General features: G+C 36.8%; 1 protein-coding gene across 1 annotated transcript in view; it reads right to left on the bottom strand.

Moving 5' to 3' along the window:
- The window catches only part of ERC2 (ELKS/RAB6-interacting/CAST family member 2), a 318,526-nt gene that overhangs the window by 210,311 nt on the left and 81,687 nt on the right, over positions 1–26,528 (bottom strand). The window contains exons 6-8 of the mRNA XM_058812979.1: positions 22,049–22,123; positions 15,226–15,381; positions 10,185–10,352 (exon numbers count right to left, since the gene is read on the bottom strand). Coding sequence (XP_058668962.1) covers positions 10,185–10,352; positions 15,226–15,381; positions 22,049–22,123 — 399 coding nt within the window. The remainder of the gene's footprint in view (positions 1–10,184; positions 10,353–15,225; positions 15,382–22,048; positions 22,124–26,528) is intronic.

Consider the following 26,528-nt stretch of genomic DNA (forward strand, 5'->3'; position numbering starts at 1 on the left):
TCCCCGTTCCTCCCAGACACTTGTGCCTGCTCCCACCTCCCTGTGTCATTTGTTTTCATTTAGCTTCATAATTACAGAAGTACAAATGCTGATTTTGATTATACAAAATTGTTCATTTATAAAAATGCATGGTAGCAAAATATTCTCCTACATTTTTAACAATTCCTGAAAGCATTCTTTGTCCAGGAAAATGATACATCATTCAAGCTTATCCTCTCGCATAAAGTTTAAAGCATGCTTCAAACATTATGACTGATGACACAAAGTAGAGTGGATGCTGCTGCCAGACTGCTGGCACACAGAATGCCCCTGGAAGAGAAAAAGGTAACAGAGGCCACTGGCACCTCAGTGCAGAGAGGCCTGGACTCGTGTTTGGCTCAGAAGCCAACTCAGCTGCAGGGCTGGGCACAGCCATGAGCCACCAACACACACACGGGTCTAGGTCAGGTCTGGCAAAGATTTCCTGCCCGATTTAAAATGAGTTTATTTGGTCCAATGGCACTTCTCCTAGGAATGGAGGGCAGGTTGACCACACATGTGCCTGTCTTTATTTGTGGCCTGACACTTGGCTGGATAAACTTCATTATGTTTTTGGTTATGCTTAAGAAAAGCACTGTCAATTGTTTCCAGTCTGTTGCAAACATAAACCTCCAAGCTGCATTAAATATGTCCTATTGTATTTACCACCATGTTATGAAATCATGCATAAAATCCTAAAATGGGATAAAATAAAGGGAACGTGTCTTCCCCTCCTCCCCTTCCCCCCAACTTCTGGCAACATTTCAAAATAAACAAGGAACCAAACCTAGGCTTCTATTGAAAGGTCAACCAGCACCTGAGTCAAGGGAAGATAAAACTGGCCTAAAACAAAAATAAACATATTATTTAGTAAGTGGAAACCAGTTTTCTCTTATATCACATATGCAGAAAGATTAAACAGCTCCAAAATGCAATATCTTAGTAATTACCTGTGCTTAGTAAGCAAGAAAATGGAATTATTTTGGCTAAAAGAGTAAAACAAAATTTAAACTTGACTAAAAACTTCAATCAATAGTAAAAGAAAAGATTACTTTATTGTAACTAAAATAATGTGGAACTGACTATGTATTGAGAATTAAGATTTCCTTCTTTTATTCCCACACGTTCTCATCTCAGGAACTTTATTGCTCCTGACATAAAGCAGAGAAATTTAGTTATAGATATTCAAAGACAGAAAAGAATGTGGAACCATGACACAAAAATACATGTCCTGTTTGAAATTCAGTGTAGCAGGGAGTCCTTTAACAACTGTGCACTATGTTATGTTTTAGAGTTCCAAAACATGTAAAAGATCAGTGAAGTGCACTCTGGAGCTCAAATATTGGAGCACACCTTTCTCTACAGTTTCCTGCCTTGCCCAGCACACCTGAGCACACCTTTCTCTACAGTTTCCTGCCTTGCCCAGTAAGGACTCTGCTTATTTGTACATGATTTTGCTATGATTTTAAAGGTGAAAGATGAGCCTCCAGTACACATCTTTCCAGCAGTAATCCATCTTCCATGCAAGCCCCTGACCAAAGAATTACTTCTGTTCCACTGGATATGGGACACAGGCATCATGAACACTTGTAGAAAATAAAGAAAAAAGAATCTCAGCAATTTCTATTGCTGTTGGTAGTAATTGCTACTGCCAATTTTCCTATTTTATTATTTCTCCTAAGTTTTAAGGCAAAATTTGTGTCCTCCATGCAGAGTATTTCAATGACAATGTTCCTCCAAATTTATTACTGAAAACATTAAATATTTTGGAATAGAAAGTAACTTTCCCCGGCCTTGCTACAAAAATGTTTTCATTTCAACCACAAAGAGTACCTATATTTTGAAAACAGAAAAACATCATTTACGCAAAAGATTAGGAATCTGTAGAAATAGGCAGATATAATAGATACGGATTTTAATTTCAATTAGGGATTAGAGGAAAACTCTCTATTTATAAATACTATAATCTTTTCCAGAATCCAAATTAGTGTTGTTCCAACAACGTTCAGAACAATGAGTGATACAGCATAAAAGTTAATTAACTAATGGAAAGTATTTTAAGTATTTTCTTGGAACTTCAACAGTTTAAACAGTTGAAAGGGGAAAACAAGCATGCAGTGAATGTGAGCCTGAACTGTTTTTATTTACATACTCCTCAGTCTTTCCCATCCTGTACTGATCTTGTGCCTGATCTCACAGCACAGGGCAGCTGGAAGAAAGCAGTCTTTATAGATAAGAAACAGCTGTTAGGCTTGTTTGACTTGAAGAATTTGAAAAACAAAAGTAAAAGGACATGATAATAAAATGAGTCCTCATAAAGCAATACTTGCAGAATTGCTCCAGCCTATTTCCAGCCAGCCCCTAACAGCGTCTGACATGCACCTTGCTTGCATCAAACTTCCCTCCACTGAAAGGCAGAAAAAAGGGGATTGAGCAAAGGCAATAGTGCTTCACAAGCCCTTTATGAATGTCTACAAAGTCAACCTTTTTTAAAGGAAAGCTGTTACTCAACGAGGGGGAGGAGGGACCAACACCACACATTTAAAAATGTCAGAATTAATATTTGCATCGACAAACACAGTCAGACTTATTTGTTAAAACAGGCAGCCAGAAGAACACTACAATAACACAAATCAAAGCATCCTTATCCATTTTATTCCATCTTCTGATCTATTTCTCAATCCAACTTGACACAAGTACCAACATTTTCAAAACTCTAAATACTTAACCTGTAAAACCCCAGATTTTATCTTGTTAGGCCTTAATTTCATATTTCTAATACAAATTGAGTTAGCAGAACTCTACCAATTCAATGTTTAAGCAGCTCTGTACATGAGCACAGATGTTCCTGTCCCAATGCTCTTACGTAACAGCATCTTCTACAACCCCCCTCCACAATTTCATGCTATTTTCACTTATTTCCTACTGATTTAGTAGAATGCCTATTTTTCTTCTTTAGATTTATTCTTAATGCTTGACAAAGATTTCCTCTTGTTTCCTTGCAAATACTTTTTATCTACAACAATGACAAATCTTTCAAAAATTCTCACAGACTGCATTACTTGATTTAAAGTGTGGAAAGTACTGGAGAAATGTAAAATATTATGTAATTATATCATGTTATCACTTGGGACATGAAGTGTAGAAGTGCTGTTTGCCTGAGCTGATCTTATATGAATACTTCTCTCAATATTAGCAGGTTACTTCTGAAAATACTAATGTTTCAGAAGCTCAGATCCTTTTACTTTCATTGTCCACTGTGATACCAAGAACTAGAAAATTCTTTCCTTCTAAAAGTTAAACAAGAGGAAAAGGAAGAAAACGAACAACCCACATCACATAGCCAGAAAGGAAAATATTATTCAGAATCCTACCAAGAAAATAATCAAAAAGCCATCTGAGATCTACTGTCAGTATAAGCATATCTAAAGATTTCTGGATGACCACAGCTGCAGAAGCTTTTTCATTCCAAATGGACCATACTCCTATTTTAAACTCTGCTGCTGTTGTAAGCATGTTGGGGTTTTTTTTCCCTCAACAGGGACAGAAGAAGGCTGAGAATCCATCTTTGCACATTCTACACTTTGAGTGTTTGGGTAAGAGCAATTGTGAGTTTAGGACTCTTACCATGTTAGGAAGAGCACATCCTAAAAAATGAAATCACAATTTAAGAAGTGTAAGTGGTTCTAGCCTTTTCTCCCCAGTCGTCTCTTAAGCAGAAAACCCAAAAATTATGCAAAACTATTTCAATAACTTCTCCATGCACTTCGTCACTATAGCAATAAATGCAAATCATTACCTGTTTCAGACTGGCTATTGTTATATCTATTGGTTATTCTGCTAATTACAACATTTTTGTGTTCCCCTTGGGTTTGCATCCACCTGGTGAAATTTCAATGCTGTTTTGAAGTGTATTTTCCTTTGCATTTCTTGTATATGGCGCCACTACACCAGGATCATAACTAGGCCCCTTTAGATCAATCAGAACTTAAGCAGTAGTTATGGTATACAAAGAATCATTTTTGAAGCAATCCTACCCAAGTTCCTCTTCAAACATCTCCAGTTAGAGCAAAGCATTTAAATTAGTAGCTAAGAGTACTAATATTTTTCTAATCATTTCCATCCACTAGTGACTTATCAGAGTAAATTTTGCTTGGTTATAAAAGCCCATTAAAGCCGTCTAACTGAATATTGTTTTCAATGGCAACAAGGTAATTTTCTATAAAACTAGGAACTGGGGTGGTGGGCAGGAGGGAACTACACTTTAATTTTCTCTTTAATTCAATAAAATAGATGAAAATGAGAAGTGTTTTGACAGCAAGATAAATCTAACATTCATCAAACTATTTGTGCCAAATAAGTTGTATTAATTCTTTACACACCAAATACAGCAGACTCCGTTCTTTCTACTTTCCCATTTTCTCTAACTTTGTTTTCCTGCCTCTGGGCACTACTTTCTACAGGCCCTGCAAATGGAACTCTCTACTCTTTCATCCACCTTGCTCACAGAAAATTCTGCTTCAATTTCCTTGAAATTAAAACAATGGTTTCCCCATAACAAAGAAAGAATATTAAAAACAATCATGAAGAATGGATTCAGTCAAGGGGGATGGGGTTGTGTGTATAAGATGTATCAGGTATTTGAGAGAGCTTCATTTTTGATACCATAAAGCCGCTGGAAAATGAGTCTTAGGAGGTCACAAGTGCAAAGTCCAACTCAAAGCACAGAGATCTGGAAATCAGATCAGGACAACTGATATGCCTCTGAACAGTCCTGAAATCAGAATCCAAGAGGCAGATAGACACCAAAAGAAAAAACAAAAATGAAAAGCCTCCCAGATTGGTACACAGTTTAGTTCTGTTTAGACACAGCATTTTGCTAACCTATGAGTTCTTTCAGCTTGACTCTGAATTTACTGCTCTGCCACTACACTCCTCTCTCCTCTCTCAACAGTCATAGGGCGTACAAAATGTGGCTGCTGCACAGAAACTGAAATGTCTGGCACATTCCACCTGAGACAATGCTGCACTTGAAATGTGGAACCCTTTGTGAAGAGAGCAGTGGACAGCTGCAGAGTGACAGCAAAGGGCAGCCTGGTGTCCAGAACAGTGCTTTGTGCCACGGGTGATCCTCCCTTCGCACGCACAGCACATCCACCACAACAATGCCCTGGCAGCACAGCAAAGAGACCACACTGAAAGATCTGGCCCAGCCTGATTTGAAACAAGAAAAATCACAAAACAATAGAAAAACACAATTTCAAAGTAAAACTCTAACGGAGAAAAACAAAAATGTGAGAGTGAAATAACTGTAGTTATACCATTATTGTTGTAAAATTAAAAGCAGATTTACATTTCAAGAAATATCAAATATCAACATTGTAATAGAAAGAAAAATAAAGCTTTTTAGTCTTGTTCCAAGTATTTTGTGCTGTCTGCTTTTATTTGCACTTTATGCAAACTAAGAACTGCCAAGAAGTCAATTATTTCACAACCCTTCTTTATAAACAGATTTGTTTAAACAAAAAAAGCAGATTGCAATAAATAACTAGTATAATCACCCTTCCTCTCCATTTTTATTAGGCTTTCGATATTAATATGTGTATGCTGAACACATCAGTTATTCAGTTACAGTACAGACTTTACCTATTTTTCTAATCCATTTCCTCCATTGACAGGACTATGCTCACAATTCACAAAATTTCTTTGTAGACATTTACTTATTTCACAGTTCATTAACCTTCAAACAGCACACCTGCCAGCTTGCAGGTGTGTTATCTAAAGCAATGATACACTAAGTGCTAAAGCATGTTTGTGTCAGAAATGCTTATGAAATGAATGTTTTTCTCCTCTGAGCTACCCAGCTGAGTTGAATTTATTTGCATCAATTTATAATAAGTTTTTATCCTGATGCTAAGGGCAGTAGTTAAGCGCCAGTCACTGCAAATACACACAAAAAAGAATCAAGCTTTACTGCCTACCACTTCTTTAAGTATACAAATGGCCGTGTTTAATCTTTTTAAATAATTGAAAAGGATTATTCACTCTTTAACTTCTTTCCTTCTGCAGTAACACTACAAGGCTTCATTTAAAAATTACCATCTTTTAATTCCCTGCTTTTTCACACAACGGGAAAACCTCATCAAGTGTCATATTCTTCCTTTTAACAGTTCTCTGTGGAGCACATTGGCATTTTCAGTTTTCTGTGGCTGGACTAGCCTTACATTGGCTCATTTTCATCTGACCTCAGGGTTTTCACATCATTAATAAAGAGATAATCAAAACAAAGGGTATATACATTAGGGTAGGAAAATTTTGCATAGTTTGGCACTATTATCATATATGACCTTAAAAATGGAACAAAATGAAATGCACATAGCAGAGGTGGTGAACCTTCTAAGGACTGCTTCCAAACATTTTTCCTACTGGCAGAAAACCATTTTCAGACCTCCCAACTCTGGCCACCGTGATAGTTACTGCTGTATGGGGTTTATTTCTCTTTGTTTCAGCTGTCAAAAAAAACTTCAAGTGATAGCTTTTTAAGTCAACTAAACATATTGAAATCAAAATAAAACACTGACATCACTGGGACAACAGAAACACCACTCAAAAAGAACACTGTGTTTAGATTCTAGGCTTGTTTACCAATGGTTTTAACTTCTTTCACATTATGTCACAAAGTGCCATTGCACCTGAAACCTGACCAAAAACCCATCAAGAAAATTCAAGTGCCCTCTTATTTCTGATGATCTGCTACATCACACATCAACCAACTAAATCTGCTAGTCATGCCTCAATAGTAGTCAGTATTCTTCAGGATGAAGATCATCATAACTCTGCTTACACTTCATTTCTTCCTGTTGAAACCAACTGTACAAGCTAGAGCTCAAACTTAAACTACACTTTTAAAGCAGTAAAATTTTTCTGAGCTAATTTTGCTAAGATATCATTAAAATTCCAAACATGAAATTATACTCCAAAAAAATCCATCCTACTCAATAACAAACACTGGAAGAATTTGCCAAGAAATAAAGTGAAACCAACGAACTTCCAGGGATACATGAACTAAAAAAAAACCTGTTACATGTTACTTGTAAGCTTCATGCCCTACCACACCTGGCTTGTCAGAACCATGTAGGTAGGTGGAGGGCTGGCTATCAAGTGGAATCAGGACACTCCAGCAGAACCAGCCCTGCATCCCAGGGGTTAATACTGCATCCAGTCCTGTTGCATGGCTGCATTCATGATCTGGGCATTGGGGTAGGGTGCAGCCTCAGCAAGTGTGCTGGTGGAAAAAATGTGGAAAGGGCAACTGATACACCAGAGGGTCGTGCTGCTGTTCAGAGGGATTCTGACAAGCTGGAGAAATGTGCTGACATGAACCTCCTGGAGAGAAAGGAAAGCTAAAGTCCTGAACCAGGAGAGAAACAATGCCAAGCACTCACATGTGCTGGAGTTCACTCAGCTGGAAATCAGCTTTGCAGGAAAGGACCTCGGGGTCCTGGTGGCCACGATGGTGAACACCAGCAATGTGGCCCTGCAGGGACACACTAAAAGCATCCTGGGCTCATTAGGGGTTTAGGGAACTGATCCTTCTCTATCAGTCACTGCTCAGCCCACACCTGAGCTATCATGTCCAGTTCTGGTCATACTGAAGACAGCCCAGTGAAAAGCCATAAAGAAACTAAAGGATTAATCAAGGGCTTTATTAAAGCATTGGAGTACCTCTCATATCACAAAAGCCTGAGAGAGCTGAGCTCTTTAGCCTAGAAAAGTGAATGGGGCATCTCATCACTGTGTATAAACACCTGAAGGAAGGCTGTAAAGATGGAGCCAGACTCTTCAGTGCTGCCCAGTGAGAGGACAAGATGCAATGGGCACAAACTGAAACCCAGGGGTTTCCCTATGAGCATTGGAAACACTCACACTGACCCACATGGCCCAAAGAGGTTGTAGAGTCTCATGCCTTGAGATATTCAAGAGACATCTGGATATGGTCCTGGACAGCTGGCTCTAGGTGGCCCTGCTCAAGCAGAGGGGTTGGATCAGATGAGCTCCAGAGCTCCCTTCCCTTCAACCATGATGTGATTCTGTGAATCACATCCCGTTGCATCATATGCAGCTGCTTCAGTAAAACCTTAAGATAACCTGCAGATTACCATTGAGCTAAATAATAATAAAACACTTCTTATGAAATAACTGAGAGCCTGTGGAGGGTTTCTTTTATTACAGGATTTACTATGCTAATTTAATTACAACAAGGTGATTACAAAGTAATCCTATTTAGGCAGGAAGTTGACACTGCAACTCTGAACACTTTACTCAGCACAGGATTAGAACTGCCTTTCGGTGGTCATGCTCACCTCCAGAAAGAAGCACTTCAAGGCAAGTCATGAATATGTTTAAGGACACAAGATTGTACAAAAACTGTTCTACAAATAGACAGTGTAATAAATAGACACGTAGAAATAAAGGTGTCTGGCTTAATACAGGCCAAAATGTTATTAGCTTTCCTCATCTGGGAATGACCAACAACAATAGTTTGGACAGTACAACATTTCTTCCCTAATGACTTCCACCTGCTGGAGGGCTGCCATTTGCCCTGCATCTCCCTGCAGCTGCTTTCCCATCTGCTGCTGGAAGCAATTGGCCTCCCTTTAGATAAGACCTGAGGCCTGGAGATGGATGATACAAAAATCTTTTCCCAGTTCCTAGAGACCCAGACCTGCTGTGTCTAGAAGCACTGCTGGACTGCTACCACAGCACAGTCTAGATCATGTAAAAGGTTCAAGCTCAACAGCATTGTGCAGAAACTGAGAAGAGGAATTAGATTCCTGCCAGAAGCCAATTGTTTCTCCACCAGGATTGCAGAATCCCTCATCAAGAACACTGTAATTCATTTTTGTACCACTGCCCATCAGCCAGCCAGATTGTAACACACTGAATGCAAACCAGTGTGGTAAGGGAGTAAGAATTCCAATCAGTGGAGAACCAACAGAATTTATCACCATCCTCAGCAGTATGACAGGTCATACAAGCCTTGCAAAACAGATTTGCAGAGCCCAGGATTTAAAATACTCAATCTTTCCTACTCAAATGCTAGATTGAAATTGCTGGAGTCTTTATCCTTGTTCTGTTATGATTAATTTGTATTATACACATATGATAGTTGGCGCATAAAACACAAGCTGGAAATGCCAAATTTCATCTGAAAAAAGGGATAATCAGAATCTCAGAAATATTTACTTCCTATTTCCACAAGAAGGATGAGTCTAAGCCATTTTTTTCCTAACTGGACTTTTGAAACATTCTATCAAATTCCTGTATACCTTATAATAAATTTCTCTGAATAGAAACCATTTGCTCTGTATGACTAAATTCCACAGGTATTTGTTTCCTGAAAGAAACAAACACATTAAAAATAAAATCATGAAGTTTTAATAACAATCAATCTAATCAGTATTGTGTGCTCCAAGCCTATGGAGTTTTTTAAAACACTAGGAAAATAGTTAATGGACATATTAAACACTGGATTTACATATTCCCTTAAATGTGACAACCACCTCAAATGGGTATTCCATTTTTATCCATATTTTTATGGTCTGATTTGTAGATACATAAATAATTAATACACTGGTCTGTTTTAAATTACTCATAGTTTAAAATAAATGTTGACTGCACTTGAAAAAAATAACAAGAGATGAACAATATGCACCTTTCAACAGACCCCTTAAAAATACATCAATGGCTTCATCCTTCAGAACAGAAATACACGGAAGTAAGGGGCATCAACCAGAGCAACCAAAAGAGAAACTCATATGAGCAATCAGAGCAACCAAAAGAGAAACTCATGAGCAATCAGGTCATCATATCACAGCAATCAAGTCATTACGGTACACCTCCCTCCACTGAAGCCAAGGAGAATTAGACACAAACATTTTCTTAAAAGGCAATCATAAGCACTTAAAAAAAGTTCTAGAATGAGAGCTGGTGTACTACCAGAATTATATATACACCAAATACACTGGCATTTGAATTGTTTTAGATTATTCATTATTCTTTAACAACTTTCCTGCCACACAGACTTGAATCAAACACATCAAAACCTTGATACTGGCCATGAACTCCATATTTCTATTGCATTTCATGATTAGGAAATACAATACCTCTGTCTGAAGTATGGCAGCTCTCTGTTCTTTGGCAGTAAGGGACTCTTTAAGCACTTCAATGTGTTGCTTGCAATCTGAATTCTGATTGCTAAGGGTTTCAAGCTTAGTTTGTAAGGCAAGAAGTTCTGATTCTTTCTTTGAGAGTTCTTGTTTCAGTTGATCAATCTGCAGTGGGGGGAAAAAAGTTAGGTCATTAATTTTAGCTCCAATTCATAGCTCCACTGGAAATCTGAAAGGTGTGAATGACCACGATATGACAAATCAGACACCTGTGAATGCTGGAAGAGAATTAAGGTTCAGACCTTTTACAATCACACCTTCAATTGTGTTTCTTGCAATTTAATGCACTCTGTCTAAGAATGAATGCCTTGTTGTGGCAGAAGTTAAAAGGAAAATCTTAAAGATGATTTAGTCTATAAATTCACCAAGGACCTCACTTAAGTTCAAAGGCACGTATCCCATGTGAGGCAAGTCTGGCAAGACAGAAAAAATGCACAGGAAAAAAAGTGTTCATAAAAGCATAAATTCAGTCCTTCCAACAGCATGATTCCCATGACTTATCATTGGCCAGAATGAATCAGGAATTTTTTAGGATTCTGATAAAGAAAAACCAGCATCTTAGCAGAGGAAAACAGAAAAGTGGACTTTTAACCTTACTTCTCTTCATGCAAATTTGTTGCTGCCCACCATCCCCACCTCCTATTTTTCTCCCTGGCAGTTCACATGGAATTCTCAGGTAGTAGAAAAGCCAAGCCAAGAAGACTAACTTAAGAGAAGTCTGGGGAAAGCATTATACAAAATTCCACACAATGAAAGGGCTCCGAGATAATAAAAGCTTATCCCAGAGGAAACTGCAGAAACACAAGACTAAGACAGGGCTTCTGAATTTAAGTGAATTTAAGGTACATCAGTAAATGTCATGGAATTATGATTACTCTCCTCTTTCCACAATGATAAATAGAAATAATAGCCAAATAACACAAAATTATGGTGGATTTAGAATATAATAATCAGAGCAAAGCACTGGACTATATACAGAATGATGTGTATAGGTGAAAGGATGGTGAATTAGGTGGCACATAACTACTCCTAAATTCCTGTGGTATAACACTGGTCACCAGCTGAATCCAGATGCATCACCTCATGAGGATTATTTGAAATAAAATGCCCCAGTGCATTTGCATAACTCAGAGAAATCACCTCCTTTATATGAAGAGCTCTTTTCCATGTCCCAACAGACACTTGAGATGCAAGAAATCTACAAGTGGTAGATGGAAGATGATTCAAAAATCCCCAGGGGAAAAAAAAGAATATCCACAGATCCACAGGTTGATCCTACTCAACCACATTCCAAAGATCCACATACTAAAACATTTCATAAATTCGGTGTTCTATGGTACTGGAAATATTTGCTGCTGATTAAAATGCTTCTATTTTGTTTTACATTGCAAGTGCATACTTAAAAATTAAATTTAAGGCAGTGATTCTTCCAACTACAGTCTGTACGCATGTCTTAATATATTTATTCCTTATTTCTTTTTATAAATCTTTTTATAATATGTTTGCACCATTGCTTAAGGTGCTCAGATAGTCACCCATGAGCTACTGTATAGAATCAAGAATCAACCCTGGCACTAAAAATAAATCACCTTAAAGTCTGAAAAAATCCAAATGAAAAAAGAAGCATACAAAAACCAGACATGAGGAAAGAATGCAATTAAAAGCTGCTAGAGAAAGCTTTCTCTGGAAAGCAAACCACCTTCCTCCATCCTTTGCCAGAGCATGTAAGCAAGTATGGCAACCAAGAGAAAATGGATAGAAAATGAACAATGGGAAAATCTGTCTGCAAGACACAAAGACAAAATGTGGATCTGCAGCCAATCTGAATTACATCACAGGCTTTATATGAGATGCATGTGAACATCACAGATGCTTAATCTCTTCTAGAAACTCTTCCCCTTCTCTCCATGACACAACCCACACCCTGAGAAATAATAAAAAAAAAATTTAAAAGGCTTTGCTTTCATTGCAGGTGTGTTCTTTGTGTTTTAGAAACAGAATCTGTTTAGTGTAAAGTTCTGGCTACAAGATCTACAAATTGTCAGGAGTTTAAGAATGTGTTACAGCTCTCAAAAAAAATTAAGAGTTAAAACACAAACCAAATGCACAGAGATTGTTGAATAAATATGCTGATGTCTTTTAAAAATAAATTATCATAGTGGAAATGTACTAAGATCTCAATTTTAAAAATTGCTACAAAAATAAAGTCATAATAAAAACGTATAAAACTTATATTAAGAAGTTTTAGTCATGGGTATATTCACTTTTTTAAAGTTCTGCAGTATCTCAGAGTGTAAAAAAACTAATTAAAGAGAACATGAAATAGATTTTTGCCTCTAGCAGATATGCAAACCTTTTTGCTGTATCTGAAGTGATGTGGAAGACCAACTGTCATGATTCAATGAAACCTCATGATCTCATATAATACAACAAAACATTTTTATACTTTATAAGGACTAAAAAGAAGATAACCTACAAGTCTGGATGTAAGTGCTGTAGCACCAAAAACCTCCAAGTTTGTCCTCTGACCCCGACCTTCCCACGATCTCACATATTTCATGTGTGTAATTTGCCTGTCACCACTTTTTCAACATTGCCCAATATGATCTTGCTTCACCTCCTTTCCTGAAACCCTAATTCCTTTTTCTTCCTTCTCAATTTACGATTCTGTCACCTCCTGTAATTTCAGTTCTTTAGAACCCATTAATTTTCCATTTCCAGAAAACCATAATGGGTGTTCTTCCTTTATTTTTTCACACCAAATTCTTATGTGACATTATGCAGAGTAACCAGAAAACAAAGGGGTAAAAAAATCAAAGCTTTTCTTCTGAATTTTGCCCATTAAAATTAATGGGCTAAATCTTTCAATAAATAATTCCATTAAATGAAACTATGCTGATTAACACATCATAGGATTTGTTCCGATGCAACAAATGACTTCTGCTTTTTGAAGTGAAGGATTTAAGAAAAGGGGTAGCAATGCAAATCATGTGCCTGCATACAGCAGACCCTACAAGTCTATCAGTAGATTCTACAAGTTATGATGGTAAAGATCTGGTTTTAAAGTGGTTGTTAAATTTCCAGGCCTACCTACACAAAAATAAAATTCTGTAGTTCTTTCCCTTTTGTTTTTTTTTTTTTTTTTTTTTCCTAGAGGATCTCCCAGAATTTGCATGCTTCCTCCATCTAGTATGGAAAGCTCTTACATGCAGACATGAACCACAGAGCACCTTATTACTGCTTTGTCAACACTTAAAACTCATCTTACTGGTAATTTGCTGAAATTGCACTAATCCACTAGATTTTCATACCCAGTGGATAGCATAAGGATTCTAATACTCAAAGGACTACTTAAATGCCAAGTGCAAACTCACACCTGAAAAAAAAAAAAGCAAAAAAAAAATCATCTGTGTTCATTTAAATATGTGGTTGACAGCCAAAGGATGAATCCTAGTAAGGGCAGAAAGTCTTCCAGAGCAGATATCATTATTAAAAGTACATATCATCCTATATGTTTTATTTATATTCTCAAGTAAGATATTTGAAGGTGCAGATCTCTTGGTCCTACGAACTTTAAGATCTGTTTTAACAACTTCTGTATTATGTGAGTAATGACAAGTTTTCTCCCTTGGAAAACTGAGCAAGGAGAGGCCTTATCAAGTGGGCAAGAAAAAAAATCTGAGCAAGTTTTCTTCCTCATTTTTACAACTTTTATTTAACTGCAAGTCATAATTAAAGTCTATATATATGAAAGGAGTGAATAGTACTAAAAATAGTTAAGAAAAGAAACACTTCCAAACACTCTCTGCCACCCATGTAAATAAATTTTCAATATTTGCCTTCATCTAACACCTTCCCATTTATTTAAAACAAGAACAGATTGAAAACAAGTTATACTTCAAGAATAAATTAAATCTATTTAGACCTTCAAGCACCTCAGAAGAATTTTGTACTGTTCTTTGCCATCAATCCTGTTTATCAGAATTTATCAAGGATCTCAGGTTCAACAGATCAGGTACAGCAAGATCTGTTTGCTGACAGCTCCACAAATACTTTTCCACCTTGAAATGTTCTCAGATGAGTGATAAAAATAACATCATCTGCTGTAAATCTTAGTTTTAAGTGGAAGAAAAAGACTAGTGAAAGAAAACAGACAAAGTTTCATCAGAACATGGCATTTATCAAAGATCAGAAGGCTGTGACAAAACAATGCATATTTAATACTCTTCTCATTCATCTGCTTTCTGTGCTACAGAAATATACTGAAGCTTTTCCTCACAAAAACATCAGGAGAGTGTTAAGGTTCTAGGCTTTCTACCTTATTTTTATATCAACAGGTTTTTGACATCCATTGGGAGTTTTGCTGTAAGTCACTAAAACTGAATTGCTTTGAAATTAATAACGTTTAGGTTAGCAAAATTATTTTCCTGATGACAATGCTACTTTAGGAGTTTTAGTTATTTTTCAGTAGCTTAAGAGCTACTTTTGTCCAAAAGAATACATATGTTCTTTGATCATTATTTTTTCTTAATAAATCTGGATTAATTCCACATGGGCACTAACACTTTCATTTCTTCTGTAGCAAAAACCCTCAAACAATGAACAAGCAATAATATTTTGTGAGTTTGAAACCAGGAAATGTGTCACATCACTTCATATTTACTACCTGCCTGGGGCACTCCTAATAGTCTATGTACAGCAATTTGAAGTCATTAAATTGCTAGTCTTGAAAATATAAGCAGAGTAGAATTTGGTAGCACCTATGAAACAAAAGTCCTTATTGCAAAATGACATCAAAAGCTAAAATCAGATAATTTTCATTTATCCAAAATGTTTCACTCCTTCACATCTACTGATTATTATACAGTAGAGATTTAGCAAAAGGAGACATGCAGCTTCTTGCACTGGAAATGGTCACATTAAAACTTTTCTTTCCATTATTTAAACAGTCTTAATCTCTTTTATAAATAGATCCTACCTTATTTTTCATGAACTTTGAGTGACTCTTGTAAACTTCTATTTGTTTGATTTCTTCTTCTCTGTCCTCTGTATTCAGAACTCCATTTGTCTTTAACATCTGTATTTCATCTTCCAGATCTCTTATATTGCGCTCAAGTGAAGCTATTTTTGTATCCTAAGTTACAAAAAAAGAAAGTATTGAAAATCATATGAGACATATTAAAGAGTAAAAGAAGCATATCTGTACTTGAGTGAGTATCAAGTAATGAGACAGCAAAAATAGATGGTACAAATAGAGAATCCACATAAACCAGAAATGATTCTATCCGTTTTAGCTTAAAGAAATGCAGAATTCAGACCAGATCTCTTGCACCACAGTTGCACAGTCCATAGAGAATACATTCTGGTCAAAATTCCAATTAATTCCTACACAGAGAAGAAGGGAGAATAGCAGATGCCCTATTTTTCCACATATGTATGACAACAAACCTTGTTATCATTAGTAACCACCTGGGCCTGGCTGCTCTCCCACGGCCTCAAACACCGAGCTGAGGCTGGAGAGTCCAGCCCAGGTCTCACCAAGGCAGAGCCATCGTGTGCTCAGCCTGAGGCTCAGGGTCCCTTCTCTCTGGAGCTCTGCCTGCTCTCAAGAGGGAGAAAGGTTGTGTCCTCAGATATTTTTCCTTGACTAATCCGGCCACATCACTAAGAGGGGATTTAGCACTTTTTATTGTGAGTCCCAAGATAAACAAAACGACAACCACGAAAAATTTCTACATCCCGGCCAACAGCTGCCATGTGCGCCAGCACTGCCAGCACCACACTGGAAAACAGTGATAATTTTTTGTTATTTCCAGTCATTTGGGAATTGGTTAAGTCCCTTTTGTGAGAGTTAGAAAGATTACAAAAGTGATTACACAAACTTGCCACAAATTTCTGTTTGAAAGAACATTGCAGAATTACTCGTTAGGAAATCTGTTCAACAACATAAAGGATGAACCACCCATAAAATATTAGAGACCATAAAATATTAGTACCACTGAGATCAATATTCAATTTATAAAATTAAATAAATTAAATTTTTTTAAACCTACACTAAAACCACCTTGATTCACTAAGACCAGGTTATTAAGTTAGAAATCTAATTTGGGAAAAAATACAAATGGAATTGATCCTTTAACAGGGACAAACTAAGCTCAAATCACTGCAACTTTGTTTCTGTTGCTTTCTTTAGATTGCCTTAAAACAAGCAAAAACCCCAATTCCTGTAATAACTTCCTTCATAACAAAGCTAGGCACATGTAGCACTTTAAGATACAGAAGAATCTGGATGAAGTTCTAAAAAGCATCTGAATTTTTGGTACTGAAGTGAAAAAGAATCTCAGATTATTTTTGAAGACCACTCTTATAAATCCATATAGAATGATAGCTAAGGACTAAGCAATGTCATTCAGATAGCCCACTGTCATTCCTCTAACATTTTTGCTTTTATCTTTATAGTCAACAATAAATCTCAAACTGAGAGAAGTTTTTTTTTATTTCTTTATTCCAACAAAAATTAATTTTAAAATTGATTTCAATTCTAAAACAGGAAGTATTGATATAGAATGAAAAAAGGGAAGAATTCTCATTGAATCTTATAATTTAAAGAAGTTGCACAAAAAGAAAAATACTGCAGGAAAAGATACAGAACTCTTTAAAAGTTCTTCAGACTTAAACACAACACAAAAATAATTGTAGATCTCACGGATACTATAAACAAATTCAGCCTGCTCCATTAGACTTCATTTCAGAAATATTTTCATCCTATTTTTGAAGATAAAAGCAAAACCTAAGCTTCACTACACTTTGAAGTGATTTTGCAATGAAATGTATTAATACTTACATGACCTGCTGTGACATGACATCTGGGAATAGTCTTCATCAAATCTGCCCAGCTAAATCTATAAGAGTCTGCTTTTTTGTACTGCCTTTGTATTTTACGTGTTTGCAAATATAATGTGGCAGAAACAATTTTAGCACAGCCTACTACACTCTTTAGAAGGTTTATACATCACAGAAGAAAATTTAAGCTTTATGAGAAATATCTAAAATAACTTGTGGAAGCATTTTCTGTACTTCTGCTTCATGATAAAATTGAAATCTCTGAGGAAACTTTATTTTTAATCAATCTTTGCATACTATGATTAGAGATGTGTAAAAGCTATTTTCCTATGTCTTGAAAAATTGTCACTAAATTCTGCATTAGCTTTTTATTGAAACAGAAGCCAGAAATTTCACAAGTTTTGTCAAACTCAAAGGTACTGTTCCCTACTGCATGCTGGCTTGCCCAGGAAACTATAGAGGTTGGACAGCTGCTGGAAAGTGAAAAATGTCATAGGTCAAAAATAAAACAGAGAGCCCAGAGCCCCCAGTGGTACTGCCACAAGGGAGCTGGGCTGCCTTGCAGAATGCACAGAAAGTTAGGTAGCTTTATATTTGCCAAAAGTTCTGACACATTCCCATAAAATCTCCTGATTCAGCTGAATCAGCATTTTCCCACAGAAAATTTCAACAGGAAAACTTTCAGTCTTGTTGGGCACAGGGTCCAGCAAGCTTTCAGAAACTGAAATGGAAACAGATGCAATATTTTCTTCAAACCTCTAAGATTTATCCCCATTAGCAACATGCTAAAAAAATACATAGGTCTGTCTTGAATCACAACAAAGATTCTTTTGCAATATTTAGGAAGTAGCTTAGTATTAAATGGTACTAATAACATCTTCTGAGTTCTAAAACAATACAGCATTTGTTCAGATTTTTTTCAGTCAGGTCCTCTAAAACTGTTAAAAGACATAAGATTATGTAGCAGGATTTGTGACAGAGATCAGGGCACTCATCCTAATCTATCCCCTCCTTCCAGCAATAACCAATACTTCCTCCTTATCTCCTTTATTAGAATAGCGTTGCAGATATTCTGTGAGAGGTTAGGGCTATTCAGGTTTCTGCTGGCTGGACCTAGCAGAAACCTACCTCTTTTGGAATGTGAAAAAAACCAATATGTCCTGATGCTGAAGAAAACAATATTTCACAATGGAAGAAGTCTAACAAGTGAGATTCCACAACGATGTTTCAAGAATGATATCAGTGCTTACAAGACTCCTATAGTACATTTCCTGAAAACAGAGGGGCAGGAAAAGGGAAAGCATTTGTAAATAACCACAGAATCACAGAATATTCTGAGTTGGAAGGGACCCACAAGGATCAACAAGTCCAACCCTATATAACAGCATTCCAGGCTGTCTTATTCTGAAAGGAAAAGTAATGAAATGCTACTCCTCATCATTTCAGATACATGATAAATTTAAATTATGTCTGTAAAATTTTGCTTGTAGGGCATTCAACAAGCAATCAGAAGGAAATATATGAAACTTCACATTTAATAAAGCTTGAATTTAAACACATTTATGTGCATGGACTGTCAGCAGACCATACACAATTACCCTTACTGTATGAATTTCTACCTTGTCAATTTAATGCAGAGAATATTCAGGTTTGTCTTTGAAGATAAGGGAAGTGAAAGTTCATGCAATCTTAACAATAGAGCATGTTGCACTGCAAACACACACACACACACACTTCTCTAGAACCAAACCCATACCTGAAATATCACAGCTGGATCAATACATAAAGATGGCTCTTTCTGCAAGTAAGGTACACCACAAATATTTTCATTTTACTTTACAGCTTACATTTATAATGACTTTATAGTTGCTAGACTCCACATGTCTTTCAATATCCTATCCTTAAGGTGAGTTCTAGGCCATATTTGTAGGCAATTTCTGATTTTCTCTCTCAAGTACTATCACTGTTTGAGTGATGATAGAATTAGACCTTAGCAACATGTAATGGCTGGGTTGGAAGCAGCATTTAAAGGTCATTTAATCCAACCCTCTGCCATGGGCAGGGACACCTTCCACTATCCCAGGCTGCTCCAAGTCCCATCCAATCTGGTCAGGAACATCTTCAGGGAAAGGACATCCACAGCTTCTCTAGGCAACCTGTGCCAGGGCCCCACATTATTCATCATAAAATTCTGTTTCTTCATATGTCCAGTCTAAATTTCTCCTATTTCAAGGTCAGGGCATAGGATGTGGATTTTCCATCTTTTTTTTGTTTGCTTTTTTTTTTTTTATTTTGCATGAATATACAGGAGATAAACACTGGTGAACACGACAGCAGTTATGCAGAAATGCAATTGCTGTAAGAATAAGTAACTACTTACAAAGCTTTAGAGAGAAATGAAGATGACAGGACAAGACAGATAGTGCAGAAGATGTCTGAGACAAATAAACACAAGAGAGGACAGGTAGGAGAAATGGGTACCCTTGACTGGATGAAAGGGAATACAGACTGGGAAAAGGGACAGCAAGAATTCAGCAATGGCAAGGGACAGAAGAAAACCACAGAGAATAGAAGGATTTATGAAGGAGCAAAAGTTGTATCCTGGCAGAGCCTGGGGGAGCCATGGAAGGCACTCAGACAAAAAAAAAGTGGTGAGGGGCTGGGAGGGGCTGGGTGTGGTGAAAAGAAATGTAAACTGCTTGGAGTCTCTGCATGGGGGAGTGGATGGCCTGAGACTGCCACATTACAGCTAATCCTCTCCCTCCTTCCACCCTCAACACTGCAGGGAAACAATTCCTTCAGTGCTTGATCATTCAAAACAAATGTTCCACATTTTTTCAAAACAAATGCTCTCTGGATTAAGACAATTTAAATTTACTTGAAAACATTCCAAATCTGGAACTTGTAATGAAAACTGCTGTTTAATCATGTGGATTTCAACATCTTATATTTGTCCCTTTTTCTTTTCAATATTAGGCCTATTTTAGACAGGGGCAGCCCCAAAGGGGTGTGCATTCATAGGGACAGAAAGAACTGCGTGCCTCAGAGGCAAAAAGCAGCTTTGCATCAGGACTCCAGCAACAGGACTGCAGCCTCACTCACAACAAATGAAAGCTCTACTATAAAGATCTGATTTTTAAAAAGTGGAATATTGTAGCACACCCACCTGCCCTGGGAGTCAAACAGAAAACATTTCAGTGTCTCCAGGGACAGACACTGTCAGGAGCAGCGACAGTCACCACATGTGTCACTCGTGTGTCCTGTACCCCCCATCCCTGATCTTTTCACACTTTTGGTACAGGAAGAGGAACTGAAAATTAACTTCAACGTGTCCTTTACATTGTTATATAACCCACATGAAAGATTATACATTATTCTAACACATTGCTTTTGTATTCCAGAACTTTTAAATTTATAATTCTGAATATTAATAGTAAAAACAAGTTTCTCAGCCAGTATCTTACTTTCCTATTTACTTAGGGTAGTGAGTTACTGCAAAACATAGATCTCATACAAAGAGTACTGAACTAATGTCCAAAGCAAATATATATCCAAAAATGGAATTCTGTAATCAATGTGTCTTCTTTGTCACCCATATAATCCAAACTAATTATTATCTATTGAAAGACAGATACTGTATTGCTAAAGTCCTATTGTTGTTTTAACTGTGTGTTTATCACAATGTTCAGACATGCTGAACTCATTTGCTCACAACAGAAGTCACTGGTAAAATGAGGCCTTTAATTTGCACTTCCTTTTAAGAAGGAAATGAAAGACCATCATTAATGAATTTCAGACAGCATTGCCAACTCACAAATTATCTCAAGTCTCATGGTATTTCTCTTAAAGATGAACAATCCAGACTCACAGAATTATGCAAAAGTATCACTTTTCACTTTTTAAATTATGACTTTTATTCCTTGTTATTGTGGAGGGGAAAGCCACAACACTTTAGTAATATTATATAACAAAAAGAATAAACTATGGTCAGGACTAAGAGAGCTGTTTCATCAAATTTTGTCATACCTGCTGATGCAACTAATATCTTCCTTAGGTTGGCAGTAAAATTATGGCCTAATAACAATCAACAGAAGAACTGGTTTAAAGGTTTGAGGAAGAAAACATTTTACATTAGCGATTTTATTCCATGTACTTTGGATCTCCCACACACACCCCCTAGTCTTTTTAAAAAGCAATATTCTGTTCTCATTTTTCAGCAATGCTACACTTGATTTTTTAATCAATTTTATTTAGAAAACAGACCAGGAGAAGTAAGTACTAATTACTCCTAGCTACATAACAAAATTAATTGACATGGTAAAGAAAGCATTCAGTAACTAATGAGTAAAAGTCATAAATCAACACTTGCTAGGCAGCTGTCACAGCTGCTTGTTCACTCCCCCTCAGCGGGATGGGCGAGAGAACCAGAGAGCAGAAGTGAGAAAACCCATTGTTTGAGATAAAGCTGCTGCAATATGTAAGGCAAAGCTGTGCATGCAAGCAAAGCAACACATGGAATTCATGCACTGCTTCCCATGGGCAGGAAGATGCCTGGCAGTTTTCAGGAGAGCTCATCAGGCACTAGAGTTACTTGGGAGCACAAATGCCTGACCCTGAAGGTCCTCCCTCTCTTCAGTTTGTGGAGGCTGAGCGTGACACAACAGTATGGATTATCCCTGTGGTGAATTTGGGTCAGCTGTCCTCGCTGTGCTCCCTCCCAGCCTCTCCCTACTTGCAGGGTGGGAGCAGAGTGAGAAACTGGGAAAGCTTTGACTCTGTGTAAGCCCTGTTGGACAACAGCTAAACATCAGCATGTTACCAACACTGTTTTCAGTCTGAATTTCAAAACACAGGACCAGACAGGTTGCTATGGGGAAAACTAACTCCATCCCAGCTATACCCAGCACATGAGTTCACGCTGCAGAAATTACATACAGGGAAAGATGCAAAGACCATACCTTCATCTCGATGACTGTTTGCAGAGCCTTCGTCTTCGCTGGCTCAGGCTGAAGTTGGGTTCTTCTGTGCAGTTCCTGTGGAGGGACACGATAGAAATAAGCTTGACGACTCATCTTTCCATTATTTTAACCACCCACATGAACTCATTGCAACAAAATAAAAGTCTGATGGCAAGAAGCAGGTAACTGCAAGTGCTACAGGTGCTGCCCTGGCTGTATCCCCTCTGCCACCACTGCACTCCCTGTCTTGTGTTACAGCCAACTCTGACAGCACATGCGCTATTTCTGAAACCCCTTATCAATAATTAACGGCAGGCGTGACAACCCAGCAAGGAATTTCTTAGTCCAGATACAATGCTGCTGTTGCTGCTTAAACAACAAAACTTTATTTAATTCTGTTACTGCTTCAAACACTGGTAAGTGTTAAATTTTTTACTGCAGTTTCTTCCTAATTTTTCCTCTATTGTCTGAAATAAGCAATTTAAACGCATTATATTCAAATTTGACATTTTAAGGATAATAATTATGTAGTGGGCTGATGCAGAACATGCTACAGTAGCATTAACATTTCAGTTTTCACATTTTCCTACTGGTTTTTATGCATCTTAATCCACAGGCAAAAGAAAAATGGATTGCATTGGTTAGGACACAGTTAACAGTACCAATCCATACCGGTCTTTATAAAAACAATAATTAAAAAAAACCCACAGGAGTATGAAGACAGCATGAAACCAGAGTTGCATCTTGGTATGACACATCCTGATAAAAAACTCACTTAACTACCTGGAAAAAATGTAGTCAAGATGTGACAAAACACTTTCATTTGAGAATTTGGTAATGCTTATTCCCTTCCCATAGACCATCTGAGAAGTTTATTAATAAAAAAACCTGAAACAGGACAGATATTGTCCCATTTCTGCTCCTTTGGAGTCCTTCTGCTCTAAAAGATAGAGTGCCATCCATGATGTCTTTATGTCCTAATTCCTTCTCTTTCAGTGCTTCACAGACTCCTGAACTAACCTTGTAGCCAAGAAAAAGATGTTTATCCTTTAGGCCAAGGAGCCAAGGTCTTGCATCCCTTATAACCCACAAGTTTAAAAGTCATTTTTTTGTATCACAAACTATCAATTAGTTTCTTCTTCTATGTAGCAACAAACATATGGCTTATTCATAAATGTGAGAAACAACTGCTCTCAAAGACTAATTACTGTAGGTTATTAAACTGAAGCCTACTGCTAATAAACACCTTTATAAAATACATTTAAAAATGTGCAGCTTAATGTACTAAAATAACTGCAAGAGACATATTAGTATACTCAACACTAAGTCTGAACAGTTTTTTATTACATTAAATATACTGCAGGTACATATACATATATTTAAACTACCTTTAACAGATAACAGTCAGCTTATAATTTTGCTTTTATGCATTTTTCAAATGCTTTGGCATTAATGAAATTCTTTCTGCATTTATGAAAAAGTATATCTGATTGGACCTTTTTCCTTGTGGTTTTTGTAATTTAAATGCAACTCTCCATATTATAAAAAGAAAGAAATCTTTGCAAATCACCTATGCAAGGAATCACTCAATTGCCACCAGCTGTTTTTCTTAGATAAGTACCTTCACTGCACAAATGTTTTAAAAAATAAGAGTACGTAATGAATTTGTCATACAGTTACACAAAAGAAGAGTTGGCCAGTCATACCACTATCAGATCAGCAAAAATTACAGCTAATTCTAAGACCAGACTTTGCTCCCCAGGGCCATATAAACTGAGCTGGAATATAAACAGGATTCCACACATTGCCCAGGGAGACAAACCAGAGTTTCCACCCCCTTAGCCAGAGATGTATAGACTGCCAAAGATGCGTACTCCGAGATGTCTATCATAGCATGAAGCCTTGCCTCATAATGCTTTTCCTGTTTGCTTTATGAATCAATCTGATGCTGGCTGACTTAAAAGCTTTTCTTCTCTATCCCTGATGGTAAAATGAAGCAGACTTTAGGATTCTGGAGAAGATCAGAAAATGACTCCCACTTTATTATTTTGTGTGGGTTTTCTTCCAATCAGATTCAAATGTTTGGAGACTCCCACAAGGCTCAGTTCTTGAATTTATGTTGTTCTATGTATGTGTTTTTTCATTTGGGGTGCCTGATTCAGGGATATCCTTTTGGGGTACTAATTTAAGGATACACTTTATGTGCATGATACCTTACCCTGATTGTTATACTCTCTGAGGTCATCTGGAGGCTTTCAAATTTGCCTGAACAGCTAAGCAAGAGATATTCTAGACATTTCAGAAAGTCCTCATAGCCTAAGGAAACCAGGTTTTTATCCATTACATCATTTCTGGAATTATGTCTATTTCTTGTTTTCAATTCTTTTAATAAAAAGCCCAGAGAGACAAATAAGAAAATGTGGCGGGAAAAACATCAAAAACTTACTAGGGATAGTTTATTTTAACCTAAACTGTATTGAAGGGAATTCTTGATTCTTATATCCATGAAAAAATTCTTGTGTCATCATTTCTGCAACAATCAAAGCCTATACTAAAAATATCTCGGAGATGCAATCATTTATAAAATTAGATTTTCTTTATACCCCTCTGTATGACACCTGATTCTGAGTAACCACTTTGCACATGCAAATGAATTATAATTAATTATAACTAATGTGTAACCAAATGCCCACACCTTGTATTTCCTGATGATGCTTAGTTGTCAAGGTGATTAATGCACCCACTCAAAACTAGCAGGTAATCAGGTCTCCTTCACATTAAATTTAGTTTAATAGTCTTTGCTTTCAAACTAAAATGAGCTTGAATCCAAACTTGGTCATTGCTTTCTCCTTCCACAATATTAGGTTAGCCTCAGAAGTAACTTTAGCACACAATCTTAAAGCTAATTTAAACACCAAAAAAAAAAAAATAAAATCCAAAGGGGAGACAGATTATAAATGTAATCTTAAAATACTGGTGGAATATGAATTCTACCCTTTTATTCAGAATTTGGTAAGAAGATATTGCAAGATTTTGTCATAAATCACTGGTGCTGAAAATCCACACTACCTAGCATAATCTGAAATTTATACTAGTTACCCAAATAAATCTGTGGATTTATCCCACCTTTATTAAAACACACTTCATCCCTTGGCTGCAGAAAAGTCAAGGTGCTACAAACTGATCTTTCTTTACTCTGTTTCTGAAGTATTTTATTAATGCTCCCAAGACATCAGTGACTGTGTTGTTGTCATTCAATGAAACCAACACTGTCAATGTAGCTCAAGGTTTTACATTTATTTACACAAAACTGTCTAAAAAATGACACAAAGTGCTAGAAAGGAAATTTAAAAAACAGAAAAATATGCAATTTAGAGATGGTGTGAAACTGTGTCTGCATTGGAAGAAGAAAGAAAAATTATTAAAGAAGGCATTATAAAAACTGGCATGAGCAACCACTGTGTCAGAAAATGCAGCTTTTTGCCTTCACAGACAAAACGTACAAATCTGCAAATCACAGCAGACAATGGCATAAGAGCTGCTACTTCTCTCAAACACCTCCGAGCACACTGGTTCCATTCCTCTGGAAAAGAAAGCCTTGGTAGTTCTTCTACAGGATCAGCTTGTCTGAACTTTAAAATTTAGATCAGCAGTATTTCAATATTTCAACCAATCATTTAGATAAAAGCACAGCACTTACCAGAAGTGTCTAAACAGTAGTGTTTCATTAGCCAAAAATACCATTAGAAATACTGATCAAATTCAATTTAACCGGAATACTAGAAAAATGGAACATACAGGAATTGATTCCTTCTTAACATACAGACCTATCTGCTGCTTTCTAACTATTCACACCCACCCCCAGCCAAAACAGCCTCACAGTAATTAAAATTAAAGTAGATTTAAGAAATCCTGATCAAACTCTTTGTCTTTCTGGAAACCATAAACTGATGACACAAAATTCCCAGGTCTGTCTCCAGTGTGCAGGAAAAAGGACCCCTTTTATTGGAAAGGATTCTAAAAACCATGTTACCATTAATTCTCTTTTAAAAATTCACCATTGTAGGTATTTGAACTCTGGGAGAACCCGTTAAAGAAGTTTTGTCAAATTCCAACAAATTTTATAGCTTGAAGAAATGAAAATGTGTGTATAAGAACGTGAAATGAAAAATCGGAGGAAATATGAAGAGCTAATGGCTACAAAAGTTCTGCAGAGATTTTTCTTTGTAAAAGTAGGGGCACTAAAATTTTTTAAATTCTCAGTTAAGCAAAATACTCAGATGCATGGCTAATTCTCTCTCCATATTTTTTTTTAAATAAACAGATATGAATTTTTATGAATATGAAAGAAACTACATTAATCAGGGACCACCACCAAACTATAAAACAAAGGTCAGAAGTACATCATGACAGACAAGTCCAGCAATAATCTCAGTGGCCTCTGTACTGCTCTTGAGCAATGGGTCTAACACCATCCCTG

This window comes from Ammospiza caudacuta, chromosome 12 (assembly GCF_027887145.1).
Source record: "Ammospiza caudacuta isolate bAmmCau1 chromosome 12, bAmmCau1.pri, whole genome shotgun sequence".
Classification (NCBI taxonomy): domain Eukaryota; kingdom Metazoa; phylum Chordata; class Aves; order Passeriformes; family Passerellidae; genus Ammospiza; species Ammospiza caudacuta.